Source organism: Equus asinus, chromosome 17 (assembly GCF_041296235.1).
Source record: "Equus asinus isolate D_3611 breed Donkey chromosome 17, EquAss-T2T_v2, whole genome shotgun sequence".
Classification (NCBI taxonomy): domain Eukaryota; kingdom Metazoa; phylum Chordata; class Mammalia; order Perissodactyla; family Equidae; genus Equus; species Equus asinus.
In genome coordinates, this window is record NC_091806.1 from 22,159,913 (window position 1) to 22,180,453 (window position 20,541).

General features: G+C 34.8%; 1 protein-coding gene across 1 annotated transcript; it reads left to right on the plus strand.

Annotated features, from left to right (window-relative positions):
* Positions 1-1,531: 1,531 nt before the first annotated feature.
* Positions 1,532-19,100, plus strand: LOC106825916 (olfactory receptor 5D13-like). The gene is made up of 2 exons (XM_070487317.1): positions 1,532-1,610; positions 15,304-19,100. Exons 1-2 carry the CDS (start codon positions 1,532-1,534, stop codon positions 16,359-16,361), a joined length of 1,137 nt encoding a protein of 378 aa, XP_070343418.1. The 3' UTR covers positions 16,362-19,100.
* The last annotated feature ends 1,441 nt before the right edge of the window (positions 19,101-20,541 follow it).

Sequence of the window (20,541 nt, forward strand, 5' to 3'; positions counted from 1 at the left end):
ATTCTTCTCAAGCATTCATGGAACATTCTCAAGGATAGATTATATGTTGGGAAACAAGGCAAGTCTCTACAAATTAAAAAAAATTGAAATAATAACAAGCATCTTCTCTAATCATAGTGTTATAAAGCTAGAAATTAATTACGAGAAAAAAGCTCAGAAAGGCACAAAGACGTGGAGACTAAACAATATGCTATTGAGCAAGCAATGGATCATTGATCAAATTAAAGAAGAATTCAAAATATATCTTGAGAAAAGATAAAATGATAACATGCCATACCAACCCATATGGGATACAGCAAAAGCTGTATTGAGAGGGAAATTCATTGCAATATAGGCATATGTTAACAAACAAGAAAAATCCCAAAAAAGCAATCTTAAACTACACCTAACTGAATTAGAGAAAGAAGAACAAACAAAGCCCAAAGTCAGCAGAAGGAGAGAAATAATAAAAATCAGAGCATAAATAAATGCTATTGAAACAAAAAAAGGCAGTAGAAAGGATCAATGAAACAAAGAGCTGGTTCTTTGAGAAGATAAATAAAATTGACAAACCCCCAGCCAGTCTTAAAATGAAAAAAAGAGAGAAATCTCAAATAAACAAAATCAGAAATGAAAGAGGAGAAATAACAAGACTCTCCAGAAATACAATGGATTATAAGAGAATACTACGAAGAACTATATGCCAACAAAATGGATAACCTAGAGGAAATGGATAAATTCTTGGACTCCTACAACCTCCCAAAGCTCATTCAAGAAGAAGCAGACAATTTGAACAGACCAATCACAAGGACAGAGGTTGAAACAGCAATCAAAAGTATCCCAAAGAATAAAACCCCAGGACCAGATGGCTTTCCTGGGGAATTCTACCAAACTTTCAGAGAGGATTTAATGCCTATCCTTTCCAGCTATTCCAAAAAATTAGAAAGGATGGAACACTTCCTAACACATTCTATGAGGCCAACATCCCGCTGATACCAAAGCCTGACAAGGAAAACATGAAAAAGGAGAACTAGAGGCCAATATCGCTGATGAACATAGATGCTAAAATTCTCAACAAAATTTGGGCAACCCAAATTCAACAATTTATCAAAAGGATCCTACATCATGATCAAGTGGGATTCATACCAGGGACACAGGGATGGTTCAACAGCCACAAATTAATCAACATGATACACTACATCAACAAATTGCAGTATAAAAACCACATGATCATCTCAATAGATGTAGAGAAAGCATTTGACAAGATCCAACAGCCATTTATGATAAAAACTCTGAACAAAATGGGGATAGAAGGGAACTACCTCAACATAATAAAGGCCATATATTACAAATCCACAGCCAACATCACACTCAATTAGCAAAAACTGAGCGCCTTCCCCCTGAAAACAGGAGCAAGACAAGGGTGCCCTCTATTGTCACTCTTATTTAACATAGTACTGGAGGTTTTGGCCGAGCAATTATGCAATAAAAAGGCATAAAAGGAATCCAAATAGGGAGGCAAGAAGCGAAACTCTCACTGTTTCCAGGCGACATGTTCTTGTATATAGAAAACCCCAAAGAATCCATTGGAAAACTTTTAGAAACAACAACAACTACAGCGAAGTTGCAGGGTATAGAATCAATTTACATAAATCAGTAGCATTTCTATACTCTAATAATGAACTAACAGAAAAAGAACTCAAGAACACAATACCATTCACAATGGAAACAAAAAGAATAAAATACCTTGGGGTGAATTTAACTAAGGAAGTGAAAGACCTATACACGAAAACTACAAGTCTTTTCTGAAAGAAGTAGATGATGACATAAAGAGATATAAAGACATTCCATATACATGGAGTGGAAGAATAATATAGTTAAAATGCCCATTCCACCTAAAGCAATCTACAGATTCAACGCAATCCCAATTAGAATCCCAATGATATTCTTTATAAAGAATCCTAAAATTCCTATGGGGCAACAAAAGACCCCGAATTGCTAAAGCAATCCTGAGGAACAAAAATAAAGCTGGAAGCATCACAATCCCTGACTTCAAAACATACTACAAAGCTACAGTAATCAAAACAGCATGGTACCAGGACAAAAACAGGTGCACAGATCAATGGAAGAGAATTAAAAGCCCAGAAATAAAAACACACATCTATGGACAGCTAATCTTCAACAAAGGAGCTGAGGGCCTACAATGGAGAAAAGAAAGTCTTTTCAACAAATGGTTCTGGGGAAACTGCAAAGCCACATGTAAAAGAATGAAAATTGACCATTCTTTTTCACCATTCATGAAAATAAACTCTAAATGGGTCAAAGACCTAAAGGTAAGACCTGAAACCATAAGGCTTCTAGAAGACAACGTAGGCAGTACCCTCTTTGACATCAGTATTAAAAGAATCTTTTCAGACACCATGTGTTCTCAGACAAGGGAAACAATAGAAAGAATAAATAAATGGGACTTCATCAGACTAAAGAGCTTCTTCAAGGCAAATGAAAACAGGATTGAAACAAAAAAACTACCCACTAACTGGGAACAAAATATTTGCAAGTCAAACATCTGACAAATGGTTAATAGCCATAATGTATAAAGAGCTCACACCACTCAACAACAAAAAAATCAAACAACCTGATCAAAATATGGGCAGGAGACATGAACAGACATTTCTCCAAAGAAGATATACAGATGGCCAATAGGCACATGAAAAGATGTTCATCATCACTGATCATCAGGGAAATGCAAATCAAAACTACACTAACATATCACCTTACACCCATTAGAATGACAAAAATAACCAAAACAACTAGTAACAAATGTTGGAGAGGTTGTGGAGAAAAAGGAACCCTCATACGCTGCTGGTGGGAAAGCAAACAATATGGAGATTCTTCAAAAAATTAAAAATAGAAATACCATATGACCCAGCCATCCCGCTACTGGGTATCTATCCAAAGAGCTTGAAGTCAGCAATTCCAAAAGTCCCATGAATCCCAATGTTCATTGCAGCATTATTTACAATAACCAAGACTTGGAAGCAGCCTAAGTATGCATCAACTGATGGCTGGATAAAGAGGATATGGTATATACATACAATGGAATACTACTCAGCTGTAAAAAAGAATAAAATTGTCCCATTTGCAGCATCATGGATGGACCTTGAGGGAATTATGTTAAGTGAAAATAAGCCAGATAGAGAAGGACAATCTCTGTATGACTCAACTCACATGGGGAATTTAAAAATGTAGACAAAGAGAACAGATTAACGGCAACCAGGGGAAAGGTAGGGTGTGGGATGGGCAGAAAGGGTTAAGGGGTGCAGCTACAATGCAACTGACAAACAATAACGTACAACCGAAATTTCACAAGTTTGTAAAGTATCATTAACTCAATAAAAATTAACTTAAATAATTTAAAAAAGCAAAGCAAAACATATGTTTAATGTAACTTCTTGGGGGACAGATCATTCAACCTCTGTTCAATTTAAACTTTAGTAAATTAGCCATAAAATGATAAGTAAAGTTCCGAGAACTTAAATGAAGTCTCTACACACGGAGTTTGTCATGTAAAGATTTCTGAGTTAGTACACATTACCATTTGACTGCCCACTAAATCTTTCGTTCTTTTTCTAAGTCATCACAGAATGGGTTTATAAAGTTGTTCTAAAAATTTATAGCTTACCATCAGGGAGGATACATCAAATGCAATATAGTAAACTAAGAGTTATTCCACACTCAGACATTAAATTTAAAAGAAATATATATATATATATATATATATATATTTAAATCCACATACGAAGCATTGGTACATTACAAGTACAAAGAAAGCATATCTCTGCCCTGACACCATCCAGAATATTGTTTGCTTAAACTGTATTTGTTAACATAAATTTTATTTGCGCTTTGTATACAAAACATCAAAAACTAAAAATTAAAAACCGCACACTTCAGAAGTAGTTATTGCTTAATCTAAAATTGTCAGTCTTGCCAATCTTGAGTTGTGTATAATATAATTATTGATGCATTATAATGAACGAAGTTAATTCATATGTAACATTAGGCAATTTTTATTTTTTATTGGGGGATTTATTGGAGCAGCCCTGCTAATATCAGCCGCAGCATCTTGGTTAACCTGTTAAAGTCTTTCCTAACTAGCAAAGTCACCTCTATCCTGTAGATCTGTGTGGTGATTGAATAGCTCTGCTCTGTGTACCAATGGGCTAGAGTATTTTCTTGCATTGTCAATGGCTGAGTCACAAGACAAAATGTGCTATAACAAAAGCTAGTTCAAGCTCCCATTTGTGTCGTCTTTTAACATTCTATTAGCCAATGCAAATCATATAGCTGAACACAAAGCCAATGGGTGAGAAAGTATATCTTCCTTGTAGAACGGCAAACTTATAGGACAATGAGCTTAGATACAGAGAGGAATGAAGAACTGGGCCCGATATTTCAATATACCTAAAGTTTATGCTCAATTTTACTGAATGGAAAATATTCTTCTTGTATATTTCAGATAAAAACTGTGCTGTAGTTTGACAGACTTTTCCATAAATTGATGGGCCATTAGATTAGCTTCACTAGGTGACTATCTTTGCTAATTGTTTCTGATCACGTTTGACATCTCTCAGGACAGACAAAGTTTTGGTAACTTTCCAGGTATCATGGTTTCAGTCCAACTGCAGACTATGAATGATGTTACTGGCTTAACCCAAATCATGAGTATTTTATCTCCAAATAAGAAATTCCAGGGGCTGGCCTGGTGGTGTAGTGGTTAAGTTTGCACACTCTCCTTCAGTGGCCCCAGGTTCGTGGTTTCAGATACCAGGTGTGTACGTACGCACTGCTCATCAATCCATGCTGTAGCAATGTCCCACATACAAAATAGGGGAAGATTTGCACAGATTTTAGCTCAGGGCCAGTATTCCTCACACACACACACACACACACACACAAAATTCTAATTTCTATTATAATGAAGATTGCTGTCAAACTTTGTAACCTAACCTATTTGCTTGATTGTTTAGCAATACATAATATTTTCAACAATTTGTGATATACAATTATAGAGTTGCATAATTTATTTAACTTCTAATTCTCTGTCAACCAGATGTCATACACACTCAACTAAGTCAACAAGTCTTTTAATAGTCTGTGTGTATGTTAATAAAAATACGCATATTTTTGATTTGTACCTCAGCTAACATCCATTGCTAATCGACTTTTTTTTGTCCTTCTTCTCCCCAGAGCCCCCTAGTACATAGTCGTATGTACTCCTAGTTGTACCATGTGGGATGCTACCCCAGCATGGCTCCATGAGTGGTGCCATGTCTGCGCAGAAGATCTGAACCAGGGAAACTCCAGGCCACTGAAGCAGAGTGTATAAACCGATGCACTTGGCCATGGGGTCAACCCCTAATAAAAATATTTTAATGAAAAAAAAGTATTTATAGGGTGTGAACACAGTGTAGAGTGAACTATATTTGACATATACTATAGACACATGCATTTAAGAAGCTAACCTTTAAAAGAAAACATAGATTATATAAATTAGGTAAATTATAATTTTGAAACTATGATTAGGTTTCTGTTTTACAGGCGAAAACAAAACAAATTATATATTTTAAAAAACTTCTAAATAGCTGCAAACTCCTTTAGAATATATTGTTAGTTACTGTGGAAAATGCTTTTGAATAGATATTTATGTACACAAATATAATTCAGATATTCTCCAGAATTTCAAAATTATAATTTCAATCTGAATGCACACATTTTAAATGATGAAATGAGTGTATGTCTGTTAATAGAAATGATTTCATTAAGTGTTCTACAAAGTACTCATGATGGGATTTTCATTTCTCAGTATGAATTTTACTCTTCTTACTTTAAATTCTTATTAGTGGTTTGGATAGGTGCAGCTCTTTTGTTTCATTTCTGAAGAGCTGTGTGAAGTTTTTTGATGAAGGTGTTCACAAGATTATAGGAAGAATTTACATAATTAATAGTCACTTAATGGTGAAAATGTTCTAAGTTGAATGTAGACTACAGTGTGTAAATATTAATTTTCATATAAGATTTAGTAATAATCAAGACTTAAGGAAATTTGCAATGCTGGAAAATTTTCCTATGAGCATTCCAGGGGTAGTTCTTAGGTGATATTCTTGCTGCATGGCTGATCTTCCCTACTATTCGTCATCTTAGAAAAAGATTGACCCTGAAAGAGGAAAAGGAAATTTAGATGGACAGCTAGTGGAAGGATTGTGGAACACCTAGATAAATGCTCTTTCTTAAATATTACTGCCTAAACACTTAGTTGATTCTAGTTCAAGGACAACCTTATTGATGAAAAAAGTTGTGTTCTAAGCACAAAGATAAAACCCAATAGAAAGTATATGAAACTAGTTATGAACTTGTGCATCTGAGAAAAGCAATACATAGGAGTGATTTTCTAGTTATAATTGGTGTTTATTTCCCTACTACTATCATCAAAATTCCAGGAAAGCCTTATAAAAAGTTATAGCCTTATCCCCATGGCTGGCCTGGCAGTGCAGTGGTTAAGTGTGCATGTTCCACTTCTTGGTGGCCCGGGGTTCGCCGGTTCAAATCCTGGGTATGGACACGGCACCACTTGGCATGCCATGCTGTGGTAGGCATCCCACATATAAAAGTAGAGGAAGATGGGCATGGATGTTAGCTCAGGGCTAGGCTTCCTCAGCAAAAAGAGGGGGACTGACAGTAGTTAGCTCAGGGCTGAACTTCCTCAAAAAAAAGTTATAGCCTTATCCCCAATGTAGATGGCACATTAGAGAAGATGTAATTCCAATCTTACATAAACTTACACAAACAACAGAATAAGTAGAGAACACTTTCCCATTCATTTTATGATGCCAGCATCACTAGATAGGTAAGTTACAGAACAACATATCATAAATATATACTGACAAATAGTTAAAATATCAAATCAATTCATCAAGATATAAAATAGATAGTCCATCACATTCAAGAGGGATTTAATCCAAGATTTCAAGTTTGGTATATCATTTCTAATCCATCAATGTGATTCATCACATTAACAAAATAAAATAGAAGAACATATAGTCACCTCAACATGTGTGAAGAATAGTTAATAAAATTAAGCAACTATTCATGATAAAATACTCAGCAAACTAGGAACACAAGGGACAGAGTGTTATAACAAAAAATTCATTTACTTCCTTCTTTCTGGATAATAAATTATCAATAGTATGGAAAATTGAAGCAATGGAATTTCAGTTAAGGGAAGGACAAGATTTTTGCCTTTGACAAATTTGACTCAATTACTGCAGAGACTGAGGCTGAGGAAAAATATAGGATCAAATCTCATTCCCTTTTCATAGCTGGCTTTTTTATTGAAATGAAATTCTCACAATATTAATAATTTTAAAGTAAAAAAATTAATCATGTTAAAATACCCACCATATTGTGCAACCACACCTCTAACTAGTTCCAAAATATTTTCATCATTGCAAAAAATATCATACCCATTAAACATTTTTTCCCAATTTTCCCCTCCTCCCAGGTCCTAATAATGAGCAATCTACTTTCTGTCGCTATGTATTTGCCCATCCTATTCATTTCATATAAAGAGGATCATGCAATATGTGATCTTTGTGCCTGGCTTATTTCATTTGGCATGCTGTTTCAATATACATCCACATTATCATATCTATCAGCGCTTTATTTCTTTTTATGGTTAAATAATATTCCATCACCTATAAATACTACATTTAGGGTATCCATCAATTTATTGAAGGACATTTGGTCTGCCTGACCTTTCGTCTAATGTGAATAGTGCTGTGGGGAACATTCATGTGTGAGTGTTTGTGTGCCTGTTGTCAATTCTATTTGATATATAGCTAAGAATGGAATTGCTGGGTACCTAGAGTTAGCCAAACTGTGAGGTTTGAGGGCACAATGTCCAGTAGTGCACTCAATTCTGACACAAAATGAAAGCCTGAGGAATTCCCAAAACCACTCTTAGGTATGCTAATTTCCAAGATATTTCAAACAACTAACTGAAAACTATGCTCAGAGTTATAGTTTATCACAAGCTATGGATACAGATCAATAACACATGGGGAGAGACATATTGGACAGAGTCTAGGAGGAGTCCACAAGAGAAATTCCCATAGTGCTCAGGATATGTTATCATCCCAGCATTAACATTGTACAATAAACATGAGTTATTCCCAACCAGGGAGGTTCACATGAGCCTCAGTGTTCGGTTTTTATTAGGACTCTATCACATGGGCTTGATGGGTTGATTGTCCAAATGGTTGATCTCAGCCTCCAGGTTGATTGATAACCCATATCTAAAGGCCTCTGCCCTAAATTATATGGTTAATCTTTCTGGTATGAGCAATCTCTACCTTAAGATTGTCTAATATGACCAGCTCCACCCTGATATCAGGGGTGGCCAGATGCCCTCCCTAAACAGACACTACTATTAGGTAAGAGATAGATTTCCTCCCAGAAATTGAGGGCAAAGGCCAACTTCTCTTTGTCCAAGGCAAAAATTTTTACTATGCATTGGATTTAATAGTAATTCTATGTTTGTCTATGTGAGGAACCAGCAGACTGAATTCCACAGTGTCTGAGCCGTTTTGGATTCCCATGAACATTGTATGACAGTTCAAGTTGCTCCAAATCCTTGCCAACACTTGCTAATATATGTTTGTTTTTTAGTCATCCCAGTGGATGTGAAGTGCCATCTCATTATAATATTGATTTGCATTTTCCTAAAATCTAAAGATCTTGAGCATCTTTTCATGTGCTATTTTGACATTTGTAAACCTTGTTATATATCTTATTTGACTTTTTGTTACTGAGTTGTAAGAGTGCTACAGAAATTCTGGATACTAGACTGCTATCAGATATTTGATTTGTAAAGCTTTTCTCTTATTTTGTAGGCTTTTTATTCACCTTATTAATAATTTATCTGAAGAAGGAGATTATCCCTGAGCTAATATCCATGCCCATCTTTTTATAATTTATATGTGGGACACTGCCACAGCATGACTTAATAAGTGGTGTGTAGGCCCCTACCCAGGATTTGAAGTAGCTAACCCCAGGCCACCAAAGCAGAGCGTTGAACTTATTAACTGCTGTGCCACTGAGCAGGCCGCTTGATAATGTTTTGTGATGTGTAAATATTTTAAATTTCAAGGAGTCCAATTTATCTATTTTTTCCTTTTGTGGCTTATACTTTTGTTCTCATATCTAGGAATCCATTACCAAATCCAAGGCCATGAAAATGTACCCCTGTTTTTCTTCTAAGTGTTTTATAGTTTTTGCTCTTGCATGTAGGGATTTGTTCCGTCAATGCAGTTTAGCAATTACCATTCTAAAGATAGAAGAGATAACTTGAGATTTTCTTTGAGCCAAGCTGATGATTATAACCTGGGAAGCAGTTTCCACACAGGAAGAAAGTATTCCAGAGAAGCATTGTTTTCAGTACAGTTTTATACCTTTTTAGAACTAAGAACACACATTAAACATGCCCAGGATACATATTCATCAAAGTTTCAAGGAGGTATTCAGTTGCAAATTAGCAGGACAACATGACCTTGATGTACAGGAAAAGGAATATATCCTGAGTAGTACTGATACAGGTGTTACCCATACTGGTGTTGTAGGAGGGGAAGCATGTATTCTTATCTTCAAAGAGTGCATTCTTTTACTTTCATTATTAAAGCAGATGTACAATGTGTATTTGATAGGTCATAAGTCAAGCTTCTATACTTCAAGCTGAATCAGTTTTAAATGAGAATAACTACCTCATATACTTCAATATGTGAAAATTTCTGGTCCATTCAATTTTGAGTCAATTGTTCTGTGTGGTATGTAGGTGTACAACCTCATTATTATTATTTTTTTTTTAGGAAGATTAACCCTGAGCTAACATCTGCCACCAATCCTCCTCTTTTTGCTGAGAAAGATTGGCCCTGAGCTATAAAATCCATTCCCGTCTTCTTCTGTTTTATACGTGGGACACCTGCCATAGCATGGTTTGATAAGCAGCATGTAGGTCCACACCTGAGATCCGAACCAGTGAACTCTGGGTTGCCAATGCTGAACATGCAAACTTAACTGCTGCGCCACTGGGCTGGACCCCAACCTCATTATCTTACATGTGAATTTCCAGTTGTCTTGGCACCGCTTATTAAAGAAACTATTCTTTCCCCATTGAATGTCCTAGGAAGCCTGTTGAAAATCAATGTTCCATAGATATGTGGGTTTATTTCTGGATTCTCAATCCTATTCCTGTACTTTGAATATTTATCCTTTTCCTCGTACTATGCTGTAGTTTTGTGGTTAAGTTGTAAAATCAGGAATTGTGAATCCCCCAAATTTGTTGTCTTTCAAGTTTGCTTTAGCTATTCAGTCCCTTAGATTTCCTTATGAATTTGCGGATCAGTTTCTATTTCCACAAAATTCCCTTGGGAATTTTGATAAGGATTGCATACCACAAATTGTGGTAGTATTTCCAGTTTAACAATATTAAGTCTTCCAAGCTATTGTAGAGGACGGAAACTTTACCTCTACCCATTTTAATTTTTCAGTTTGAGCTTTTTAACAAAAAGACATGTTAACGAGAAAAACAGTTAATTAATGCATACAATGCACATCACATAGGAGAAAACTCAACATAGAGAAACTCAAAGGGACACATTAGAACTGTGGCTTAGGTAGCATCTTCAAGAAGGAACAATAAATTTAGAGAGAAATGACAAGACAAAGGAAAGCTGTTTTTGGCTTTGTAAGACAGCAAAATCTTGGAAGGTAAGTAAATGGATGGAAAGCGATTGAGTAAGGTTTGTTTACAAATGTCTTTGGTGCCTTTGAGCTGGTAAGAGTCTGTCTCCAGTAAAAGAAGAATTAATATCTTGCCTTTTAGGAGAAAAAGGGAGACTAGAGAGAGCTTTTCCTGCATTTGCTGCCTCCTACTTGCCTTCAACTCAAAATAATGTTTATGTAAAAGGCATATTTTAGGATAATATAATCTGGTTTCCTTCACTATGAACACACAATACCTTTTCATTTATTTAGCTGTTCTTTCATTTGTTTCAGTAGTGGTTTTTAGTTTTCAGTGTACAAGTCTTTCACCTCCTTGTTAAGTTTTCTAGGTATTTCATTCTGTTAGGTGCTACTTAAGTGGAATTATTTTCTTAATTTCTGTGAAGATTGCTCATCTCTGCCTTATAGAAGCACAACTGATTTTTTCCCGCTTATTTTGTACCATGTAACTTTGCTGAATTTGTTTATTGGTTCTATTAGTTTTTTGTTGTCATTAATTCTTTGGGAGATATAAATATATATATATAGATATAGATGTATCCTATGAATAGACATAGTTTAACTTGTTTCAAACTTGGATGCCTTTCGTTTCTATTTTTAGCCTAAGTACACTGGCTAGAACTTCCAGTACAAAAAGGCCAGGAGTGGTGAAAGTTGCATCCTTGTCTTCTTCCTCATCTTAGTAGAAAGCTTTCAGTCTTTAACCATTTCTTATGCTACTGGTGGAATTTCATGAACAGCTTTTATTAGTTTCGTAATAGGCTTTATTAGCTTGATAAAGTTCCCTACTAGTCATAGTTTTCTGAGCGCTTTTATCGTGAGAGAGTGCCTGAATATGTCTAATGCTTTCCCTGTGTCAATTGAGGTGATCACGTGGTTTTATTCCTCTGTTCTCTTAATGTTACAGTGCACTGATTGGTTGTTTATGTTGAACCAGACTTAACTTCCTGGAACAATCTCACCAGATCATGTTATATAATCCTTTCAGTATGCTATTGGATTCAGTTTGCTAGTCTTTTGTTGAGGATTCTACCAAACATTTAAGGAATCATTGATATCAGTCCTTCTTAAAGTCTTCCAAAAAGTAGAGGGAAAACTTCCAAACTAATTTTCTGAGCCCAACATTACACTGATACCAAAGCTATACAAAGATACCACAATAAAAGCATAGGCCAATATCTCTGATGAACATAGATAAATATTTATAGATGCAGTTCCTCAGGTGTAGTGTTTCTGAGACTGCTGAGTGTCGCTTGTCCTTGATTTTCCTCTGTGCTGTGTGAGGTCAGCTTCAATGAGATCAAGCTTTTCTAAAGAAGTATTTACAGGGTTGTTCTATGATTGCCTCTTCTTCATTTACAAAAGAGAACCATAACCTCAGAAGCACCATAATGATGGTGAGCCACAGATAGGGAGAAACCTGAGCCCCTATAATATTATAAGGAGCAGAGCCATGAATGTTCAGGAATGCATTTTTGGTCTTGCTTTAGTGAGAAATAATCATCTACTTCATCAAGTCACTGGTAAATTTGATTTGTCTTTAAAAGCACTGTGGAAAGTGTTACCAAAATTAGTGATCATCTTTTTCATAAACTGATATTTTTAGAAAACATATGATCCAAAATTTTTTTCAAGGTTCAATAGTAAATATGAACATCTGAGAGCACTCTACTTACATTTAAAAGGCCAATGCAAATTGTTTTCTATTAATAAAATCAATAGAAATGAATAGTGTGAATAGAAAATCACTTTTACAATATATTACTAATTAACAAAGAAAAAATAAACAATGTGGCTTATTGTGTAGGCAGCTCTATATTTAGAAACACGGGAAGATAAAAATACCTTCATAATAGAAAAATAAATTAAACATGAATTAATAATTGCTCTCTCTAGCTATTGTTTTATAGACACTTTTTCCCTTGCCCATTTCTGTTTTCTACATCCATGTAAAGTTAAGATATATAAAATCTTGTTTATTTTTCTTAAGATTAATTGAGCAAACTTGATAATACAAATGCCCCAGGAGAACTTTGGGAAAATAATATACACCGAAGATGTCACACCGGACAATGTTATGTCTAATTACTAGAATTGCAGTCTTCAACACAATCCTTCAATGATATTCTCTAGTCTTTACATCCCTAAGGTCTTGATTTATATATTTGCAACACAGTTTGCTGCTAGAATTTAGTTTTCAGATGTGATCTTATATCTGATATCTCTGAGTTTTCCTAATATGTTGGAAAAAACGTAACTTATAGGAAACATTTAATGAAATATTCTTGGGACTCCTACTACTGTTTTCAGATCTGTTTCTATTAATCAAATACCAAGCAGGAACAGTCCTGGATTTCCTTAACATTAGCAGAGAATTCTTCAGTAAATGACTCACTCAAGTGCTTCTGTATTTAGGTGAGTTGATTTAGTCTTCTTTTATTTACTTTAGAAGGGATATAGAGGCTCCCAGGAATCATTGCAGTAGATAAATACATGTTTGGAACAGTGTCCACAAATCCACTTAGTTTGACTAGGAGAGGGCTTATGGTGTTATATTCTGATTCCTTTTTTCTTTCAAATGATATTCATCCTGGTTTTCTCATTGGGGGGCCACAATGTAGCCTGCAATGAAATAAACATTTTTGAAAATAGACAATAATAAAAAAAAAATGGGCCTTGTATTCACGCTTCTTATGATCTCTAAGGAAAAAAGTGACAATAACCATGTTTGGAAATGACAAGATACAGCATATGGAATTGTGAGTTATAAATATTAAGTATGTATGTGTACAAAACAGAAGAAACAATGAGAATGTTTATAATAGTAGGTTATAAAATAAAACATTATAAGTGTGAGAATAAAATGGGACAATAAACTATAAACAAATGAGCATGTGCTATGTAGCTGAACTTGCCAAATCCGCCATGACTAAAAAAGAATGTGTTAAATGTTAATGAGGTTGAATTTATAGATACAAGAATTTTTGGAAAAGCAAGGATGAACAATGTAAATTTCATGTATTAATTAATAAAAAGTATTTGGCATCTTAAAATTCATTGGTTCTCAGCTAAATTAATCATGGAAAATTGTTCTGGCAATGTTGCATAGAACATTTTAAATTGAAGGAATGTGATAGGGAAATATGTCCATAATCTATCTTTCCAGTGGCTAGATTTATATTAAGCATTTTTACAGAGGAAGGATCTGCCATGGGAGTGATTTTTGGAAAATAACTTTCCTATGGGCCAAAGCATGTGGGAATCAGAGAAAACTATAGTGTAATGAAAAAATCTGTAGGAGAATGGGGAATACTTATTATGCATCTTAGATGAAGTGCCCAAAGAAATCCTACATTGTTTGTGTTGTGTGGATTCTCTAGGAAAGAATTTCTACATTGTATTCCCAAATGACCCCACCTGTTGACAGGTGTCCATGCTTGGGCCTGATTTTCACAACCAAGTAAGGTTTTTGAAATCATATCAACTACGCATAAATCCAATAAATAAGAAAGCTGGATATCTGCTGTGCATCACATCACATCTTACAGCTTTTAATTTCATTATCAAAATACCTATTTCCTTTCTAGTAACTTAGATTTTGTATTATTACCATGCTCATTTTACTGTTGAATAAATACCTACTGGCATCAGGTAATATTCAAGAAATATTATGGTGCACTATTTGAGGTGGGTCTGTATCCTGACACTGGTCCTTGGAAAAGATTTAAACTTAATTTTTCCTGCAACTTGAAACTTACATGCATCATCCAGTATTTTCATAGTTCTATTATTTGTCACTTACCCAACTTACAAAATTTACCACATTGGAAAATGAAGATCTTTTTGTTCAATATTGTTTCAACTATTATCACTGAAGACACAGCACATATTTTGTTGTGAACACCTCCTGAAGAATAATGCAATACGCCATCAATAATAACATTTAACTATTTTAAAAATTAGTTCAACATGAGTGAAAAGATTAGAATACTTCTACAGCACAGGACCAGAATGTATTGAGACCGTTGTGTTACTAAGAGTCAGAAGGGCACTGAAAAGAACGTAGTACAAGTAAGAAAGTATTAAATTGATCATTTTGTAAGAATGTTACCATTTTAAAAAATTTTTAAGAGATGTAAGTTAATTATCTCACAGCTTAAGAGGTGAGGCAGGGAAGAAATTGTAGAAACTCATAATATACATTTCCTCCAATACAACTATTTTTACTAAGCCGAGATTGAACCACGTTAGATTGCCCCTTCTCATTATGTCAGCTGCCTATGATGAAAAAGTATTGTTATTTGAAATATATTGGGATCTACTCTCATTTTTATTCTTCCTGTCTTAACTTTGTTTTTGATTATTCCACTCACACAAAATCCTTATTCACTGTGTAATAATCACATAAGAAAAGACGACCTTTTGAAATAATGTAACAGTGGAATGTAGCATTTTTAGCATCACCCTTAATAGAGATCCATTGAGCCTCTCAACTTCTTCTATTCTTCTTTTCTCTTTTCTTCTATTCTCTTCTATTCTCTTACCAATTTCAAATTTTGGTTCTTACTTCTCTGGGTCAACTTTCATCTTTTATCCACAGGAACCAAGAAAATCAGAGTGGTGGAGTCACCTTTGTTCTTTTGGTCTTCTCAGAATACCCAAAACTCCAGTTGCCTCTGTTTCTGGTATTCCTGACCATCTACACAGTCACTGTGCTGGGAAACCTAGGCATGATTGTGATTATCAAGATCAATCCCAAACTCCACACCCCCATGTACTTTTTCCTCAGCCACTTATCCTTTGTTGATTTCTGTTACTCTACCATAGTCACACCCAAACTATTAGAAAACTTGGTTGTGGAAGACAGAACCATCTCCTTCACAGGATGCATCATGCAATTCTTCTTTGGATGTATTTTTGTGGTGACAGAAACATTCATGTTGGCAGCAATGGCATATGACCGATTTGTGGCAGTTTGTAACCCTCTTCTCTACACAGTTGTAATGTCTCAGAAGCTTTGTTTTTTGTTGGTGTCTGCATCCTACTCTTGGGGTATAGCCTGTTCTTTAATATTCACATGCTTTTTGTTGACCTTATCCTTTTGTGGTAATAACTTCATAAATAACTTTGGCTGTGAGCATGCTGCCATAGTTGCTGTCTCCTGCTCAGATCCATACATTAACCAGAAGATCATGATAGTCTCTGCCACATTCAATGAAATAAGCAGCTTAATAATCATCCTTACTTCATATGTTTTCATTTTTATCACTGTCATGAAGATGCCTTCAACTGAGGGACGCCAAAAAGCCTTCTCCACATGTGCCTCCCACCTGACCACCATTACCATTTTCCATGGGAGCATCCTTTTTCTCTACTGTGTTCCTAACTCCAGAAGTTCATGGCTCATGGTCAAAGTAGCCTCTGTCTTTTACACAGTGGTCATCCCAATGCTGAATCCCCTGATCTACAGCCTCAGGAACAAAGATGTGAAAGATACAGCCCACAAGTTAGTCAATACTAAATTGTTGTGTGATGAATTATAAAAATAGAAATGTTCTTTGTTTCTTTTGAAAGTAGTGGATAGAGTTGTTCTATAGCAAAGCAGTACACAAATCTACGATAACCTTGTAGTTGACGGTCCAATATCTATTTGTTCTAATGTTTAGTAAAATAACATTACAAATAATACTAGGTATAAAACCATAGACTACTTAAACTAAGTCTTTGATTCAAAAATTGGAATATAAAGGGTTCTGTATGGTGTGTATCACAGTATGATTGCTCAGGACAGATTTCAGTTCAATTTAAGTCATTTGGGATTTTTGAGAAGATATGAGGGATTATTGGCTACAATGAGGAAGTATACTTCTTAATATAAAAGTGGTACATTAAGAGCTGTTCAATGTAAAACCCTAAATATCTAAAAAAATTATATTTAGTTCCATAAGAAACATCTTAGCACTGGAAGAGTCACAGACAAGCATAAATAAATAAGGAATATATTACCCTATAAAAAGTTCCAAATATGATGTAAATTATAATTGGTAGTATAATCAAATATATAATATTTTATTTCCATGCACTAGCACAAGAAAATGGTACATGTGTTGGAAATATGGCCCATCACTCTAGTTTTTCCATTTATGTCAAGGTGGTTGTATATTTCATTGATTGATTTATTTGTTTATTGAAATTTTATTGAGGTAATTTTAATTTATTTGTTACAATAAATAATATAGAGAGATCTTGATGTGCTTTACCCAGTTTCCCTGATGACAGTACAATACAGCAACCAGGATATTGATAATAAAATGCATCAATCTTATTCAGGGACCAGTGATTTACTTACAAAAACCAAACAGTCTTGAACTCCATTGGGATGCAGCAATAACAATCCTTTTGAATCAGTGACTTGACAGAGGTCGCTCTGCTGATACCAACTGGGTCACTTTAGTGTCAACACTGAGCTCACCAGATGAACTAACCTTCAATCTACAGGCCTGCTTGTATACCATCTTTATTGGACCATTTAGCTACTGGTCTGTGTTGAATGCTGAATCACAGTAATGTATGCCCAACAAAAGAACATATTTCAAGCTCCTGTTTGAGTCTCACCTGCTATTATTTTATGAATCAAAGGAAAACACATGGCTAGGCCCGAAGTCAAAGTGTGAGAATGTTACCTACCTCTTGGAGAACTGTAAAGTTACAAGTCAATGGTCAGGGTTATATGGAGAAGTGTAGAGTTTGGTTCAAACTCTAGCAAAGAGTGATTAAAACATTTATCTCAAGGAACACATTCTTTCTCGATAAGGCCAGATAACTCTATGGCAGATAACACATAACTCATGACTTGGACATATTTTACCAAAGCTTTCTAATAATTGATAGGTCATTGGGTTGCTTTAAGCAAATGACTGGTTTAGATCAAATATAAGAACTTGCCTTTTCTACTTGTGTCTTGCTAATCATGATTAAGCTTTACAAGCAGAGAATAGAGTGATATCCATGTGTTGTGGTTCTAATTCAACCCATTAAATGTTACTTGTTTCTCTCCATGATTTAGAGTTTTATATTCATATAGAAATTGAATGCTCTTTTCCAGAATGCTTTACATCAAATCATGTGTCTTATGTAACTTACTCTTTACGGATATACTGCAACATTCTCGATACTCAGTGAATTGCAATGGTAACAAAGAATTTACTGTAATTTTTAATTCTTTTTCAACCAGGGGATGTAAGTAAATGTTCATATCAGGTACTATGAAAACCTGTGTGTGTGTGTGTGTGTATCTGTGTGTTTGTATGAGTGTGCATAGTTTAGTAAATATCTTTAAAAAAGCAAAAAGTATTTAGGAGGTTTGAGCATGCATCATGGAATATTTGGTATATTCAGTAAGGTTTATAGGGTAAATATTAGAATATATTATTCTTAAATATTGATTTTGAAGTTATACTTGTAATTGTATACTTGTAATTTGAAGTTATAACTTGTAATTGGGTACTCCGGTTTTCTGTCTTGTAATGGAAAGTAAAACAAAAGCATGAAGCTGGCCCCACAATGTAGTGGTTAATTTCGGTGTGCTCCATTTTGGCTGCCTGGGTTCACAGACGGATCCGGGGCATGGACCTATGCTATTCGTCAGCCATGCTGTGAAGGTGACCCATATATAAAATAGAGGAAGGTTGTCACGGATGTTAGCTCAGGGTGAATCTTGCTCAGCAAAACAAAAACAAAAAAATAGTAAACAGTTGCAAAATCCTTTTAGAACAGGATGTTCTTTTATTTTTGTAAACACTCTTGAATGAGAAGTTGATTTACACAAATGTAATGCAAAATTCTTTTCAAAAACTCTTAGGTTATGCTTTCAGCCTAAAAGTAGACATTTTAAGTCTACAGCTAAATGTATGTTACATAATGTGTTAGTTCACTAATGGTTCTAGTAAATGTTGGTTTTAGTTTACTATTTTTCCTACTAATGAATTTATATGATGCTCTTCTTTTGAAATTTTGGATGTAGTATGTATGAATGTGGCTGTTTTTCCTTGAAGTCCTGTGTCAAGACAGGTCAATAATTAGGACTATTTTCTTTCCTAACTAATTTGTGTCCTAGAGGAATAGGTACAAGAATCACATAGATGGATTTAAAACATCAGGACTATGGTCTCTATGGCTGAACTGAAGAATACAGCTAGATCTATAGACAAGATGGGGGTAAATAGCATATAGCCCCTCTCCCAACTCCCAGCTGAAGAAATGCATATTCAGGCTATAACAAACAATAAGCCTAAATGGTTGAATGTAAAAATATGTACAATAATGTTAAATGTGTTTCCATAAAAATACATGTGCCAAAACTTAAGCAAAATAAAGAGATTAAAGAGCATATCATATCAACTATAATGAAGTTGGAGTCATTGGAGTAGATGTGACTGTCATTTTTTCATGATTTTAAGAAGTATCGCCTCTATACAAAGGTAAATTATTTTTAAGACATAAAGATCCACATGTTAATGATTGAGAAGAAATTATATTCTAAGTTGCAGAAGAGGAAGTTTCTTCTAATTATTTTGTTTGTAGTTCATGACAAAAGACTCTGTCAGGATTCTCCAAGGCCTATGTCCCCAAGGTCAGGTACTTAGACATAAAACAAACACCCTGATCATGGAGTATAGGATCCAGGTCTGTCTATTCCTCAAGGACATGTCTATGCTTCCTCCAAAATTTCTTGACAGTTGCAAAAATTATGTTTCTTGGTATCTTTATTAAGTAATGTTTTGCAAGAACCATCAACTGTCTAACTAAACGATTGGGAAAATCTAGAAAAAATCAATTTTGAGTCAATATTTTATCCAGTTTATTAACACTAGCAAGGAAGCCTTCAAGAAAAAAAAAAGATACATCAGGAATATCTGACTTTTGGTGAGTTGATTCTACCTGGGATCCTCTTTTCATTCTGAAGTGAGGGATACAGGAATCTAGCAAATTTTTGACAAGAGAAACCTACATGAGCTAAGAGCAATATCTACTTAGTTCATGGTTATAATCAACAGGCTAAATTCTACATTCATTGTTCCCAGGACCATTGTCCTGAACTCGAAATATGTCTATTTTAAGCACATTCAGTGTCATGGAAGAAATGTTAATAAGTCTTATTCTAAAGAAATTATATTCTTCAGGGAAAAGGCTAACACACAGACATACACACACACCCACATGCACACAAACACATACCCGTAAAAATAGCAAAATATGTGAGCCATTGTACAAACGTTGTGATGATATGAGTGGGAAAATAATAGAGTAAGAGAAAAGACATGTAGATTACCCAGCGATGTTTTCTTGGGAGAGTTACGTAGTAACTCATGAATGATGGCACAGTGTAAAAGGACAAGTGTAGAAGTGCCATTTCAGAGGCATAGACAGTGGAAGATTAGAAGATACAAATGGCTTGTTTTTGTACAATAAAGTTTTTAAATACTGTTGTGAATGAAGCAGTATGGTAGTGACAAAGGGATGTGATTATATATATATATTCCTGGAGATACTATAGAAATCCAGGCTGAAGATTTTCAATTTGATTTGTTTAGTATAAAATATCTTCACAAACCCCTACCCTATTGCATTCCAGGCTGAGTGAGAGTAAACAGAACTTAATCTTACAGATTGGACAGTAGTTTAGCAGCATAGTTGGGAATCTTATATCCAGATGAGTGGATA

Bases quoted from the DNA above. Each gene is read 5' to 3' on its own strand.
- LOC106825916 (XM_070487317.1), top strand. From the start codon at position 1,532: ATGTTCTTGTATATAGAAAACCCCAAAGAATCCATTGGAAAACTTTTA. The intron at 1,611-15,303 runs GTATAGAATCAA...AGATCCATTGAG, and splicing joins AACTACAGCGAAGTTGCAGG to CCTCTCAACTTCTTCTATTC.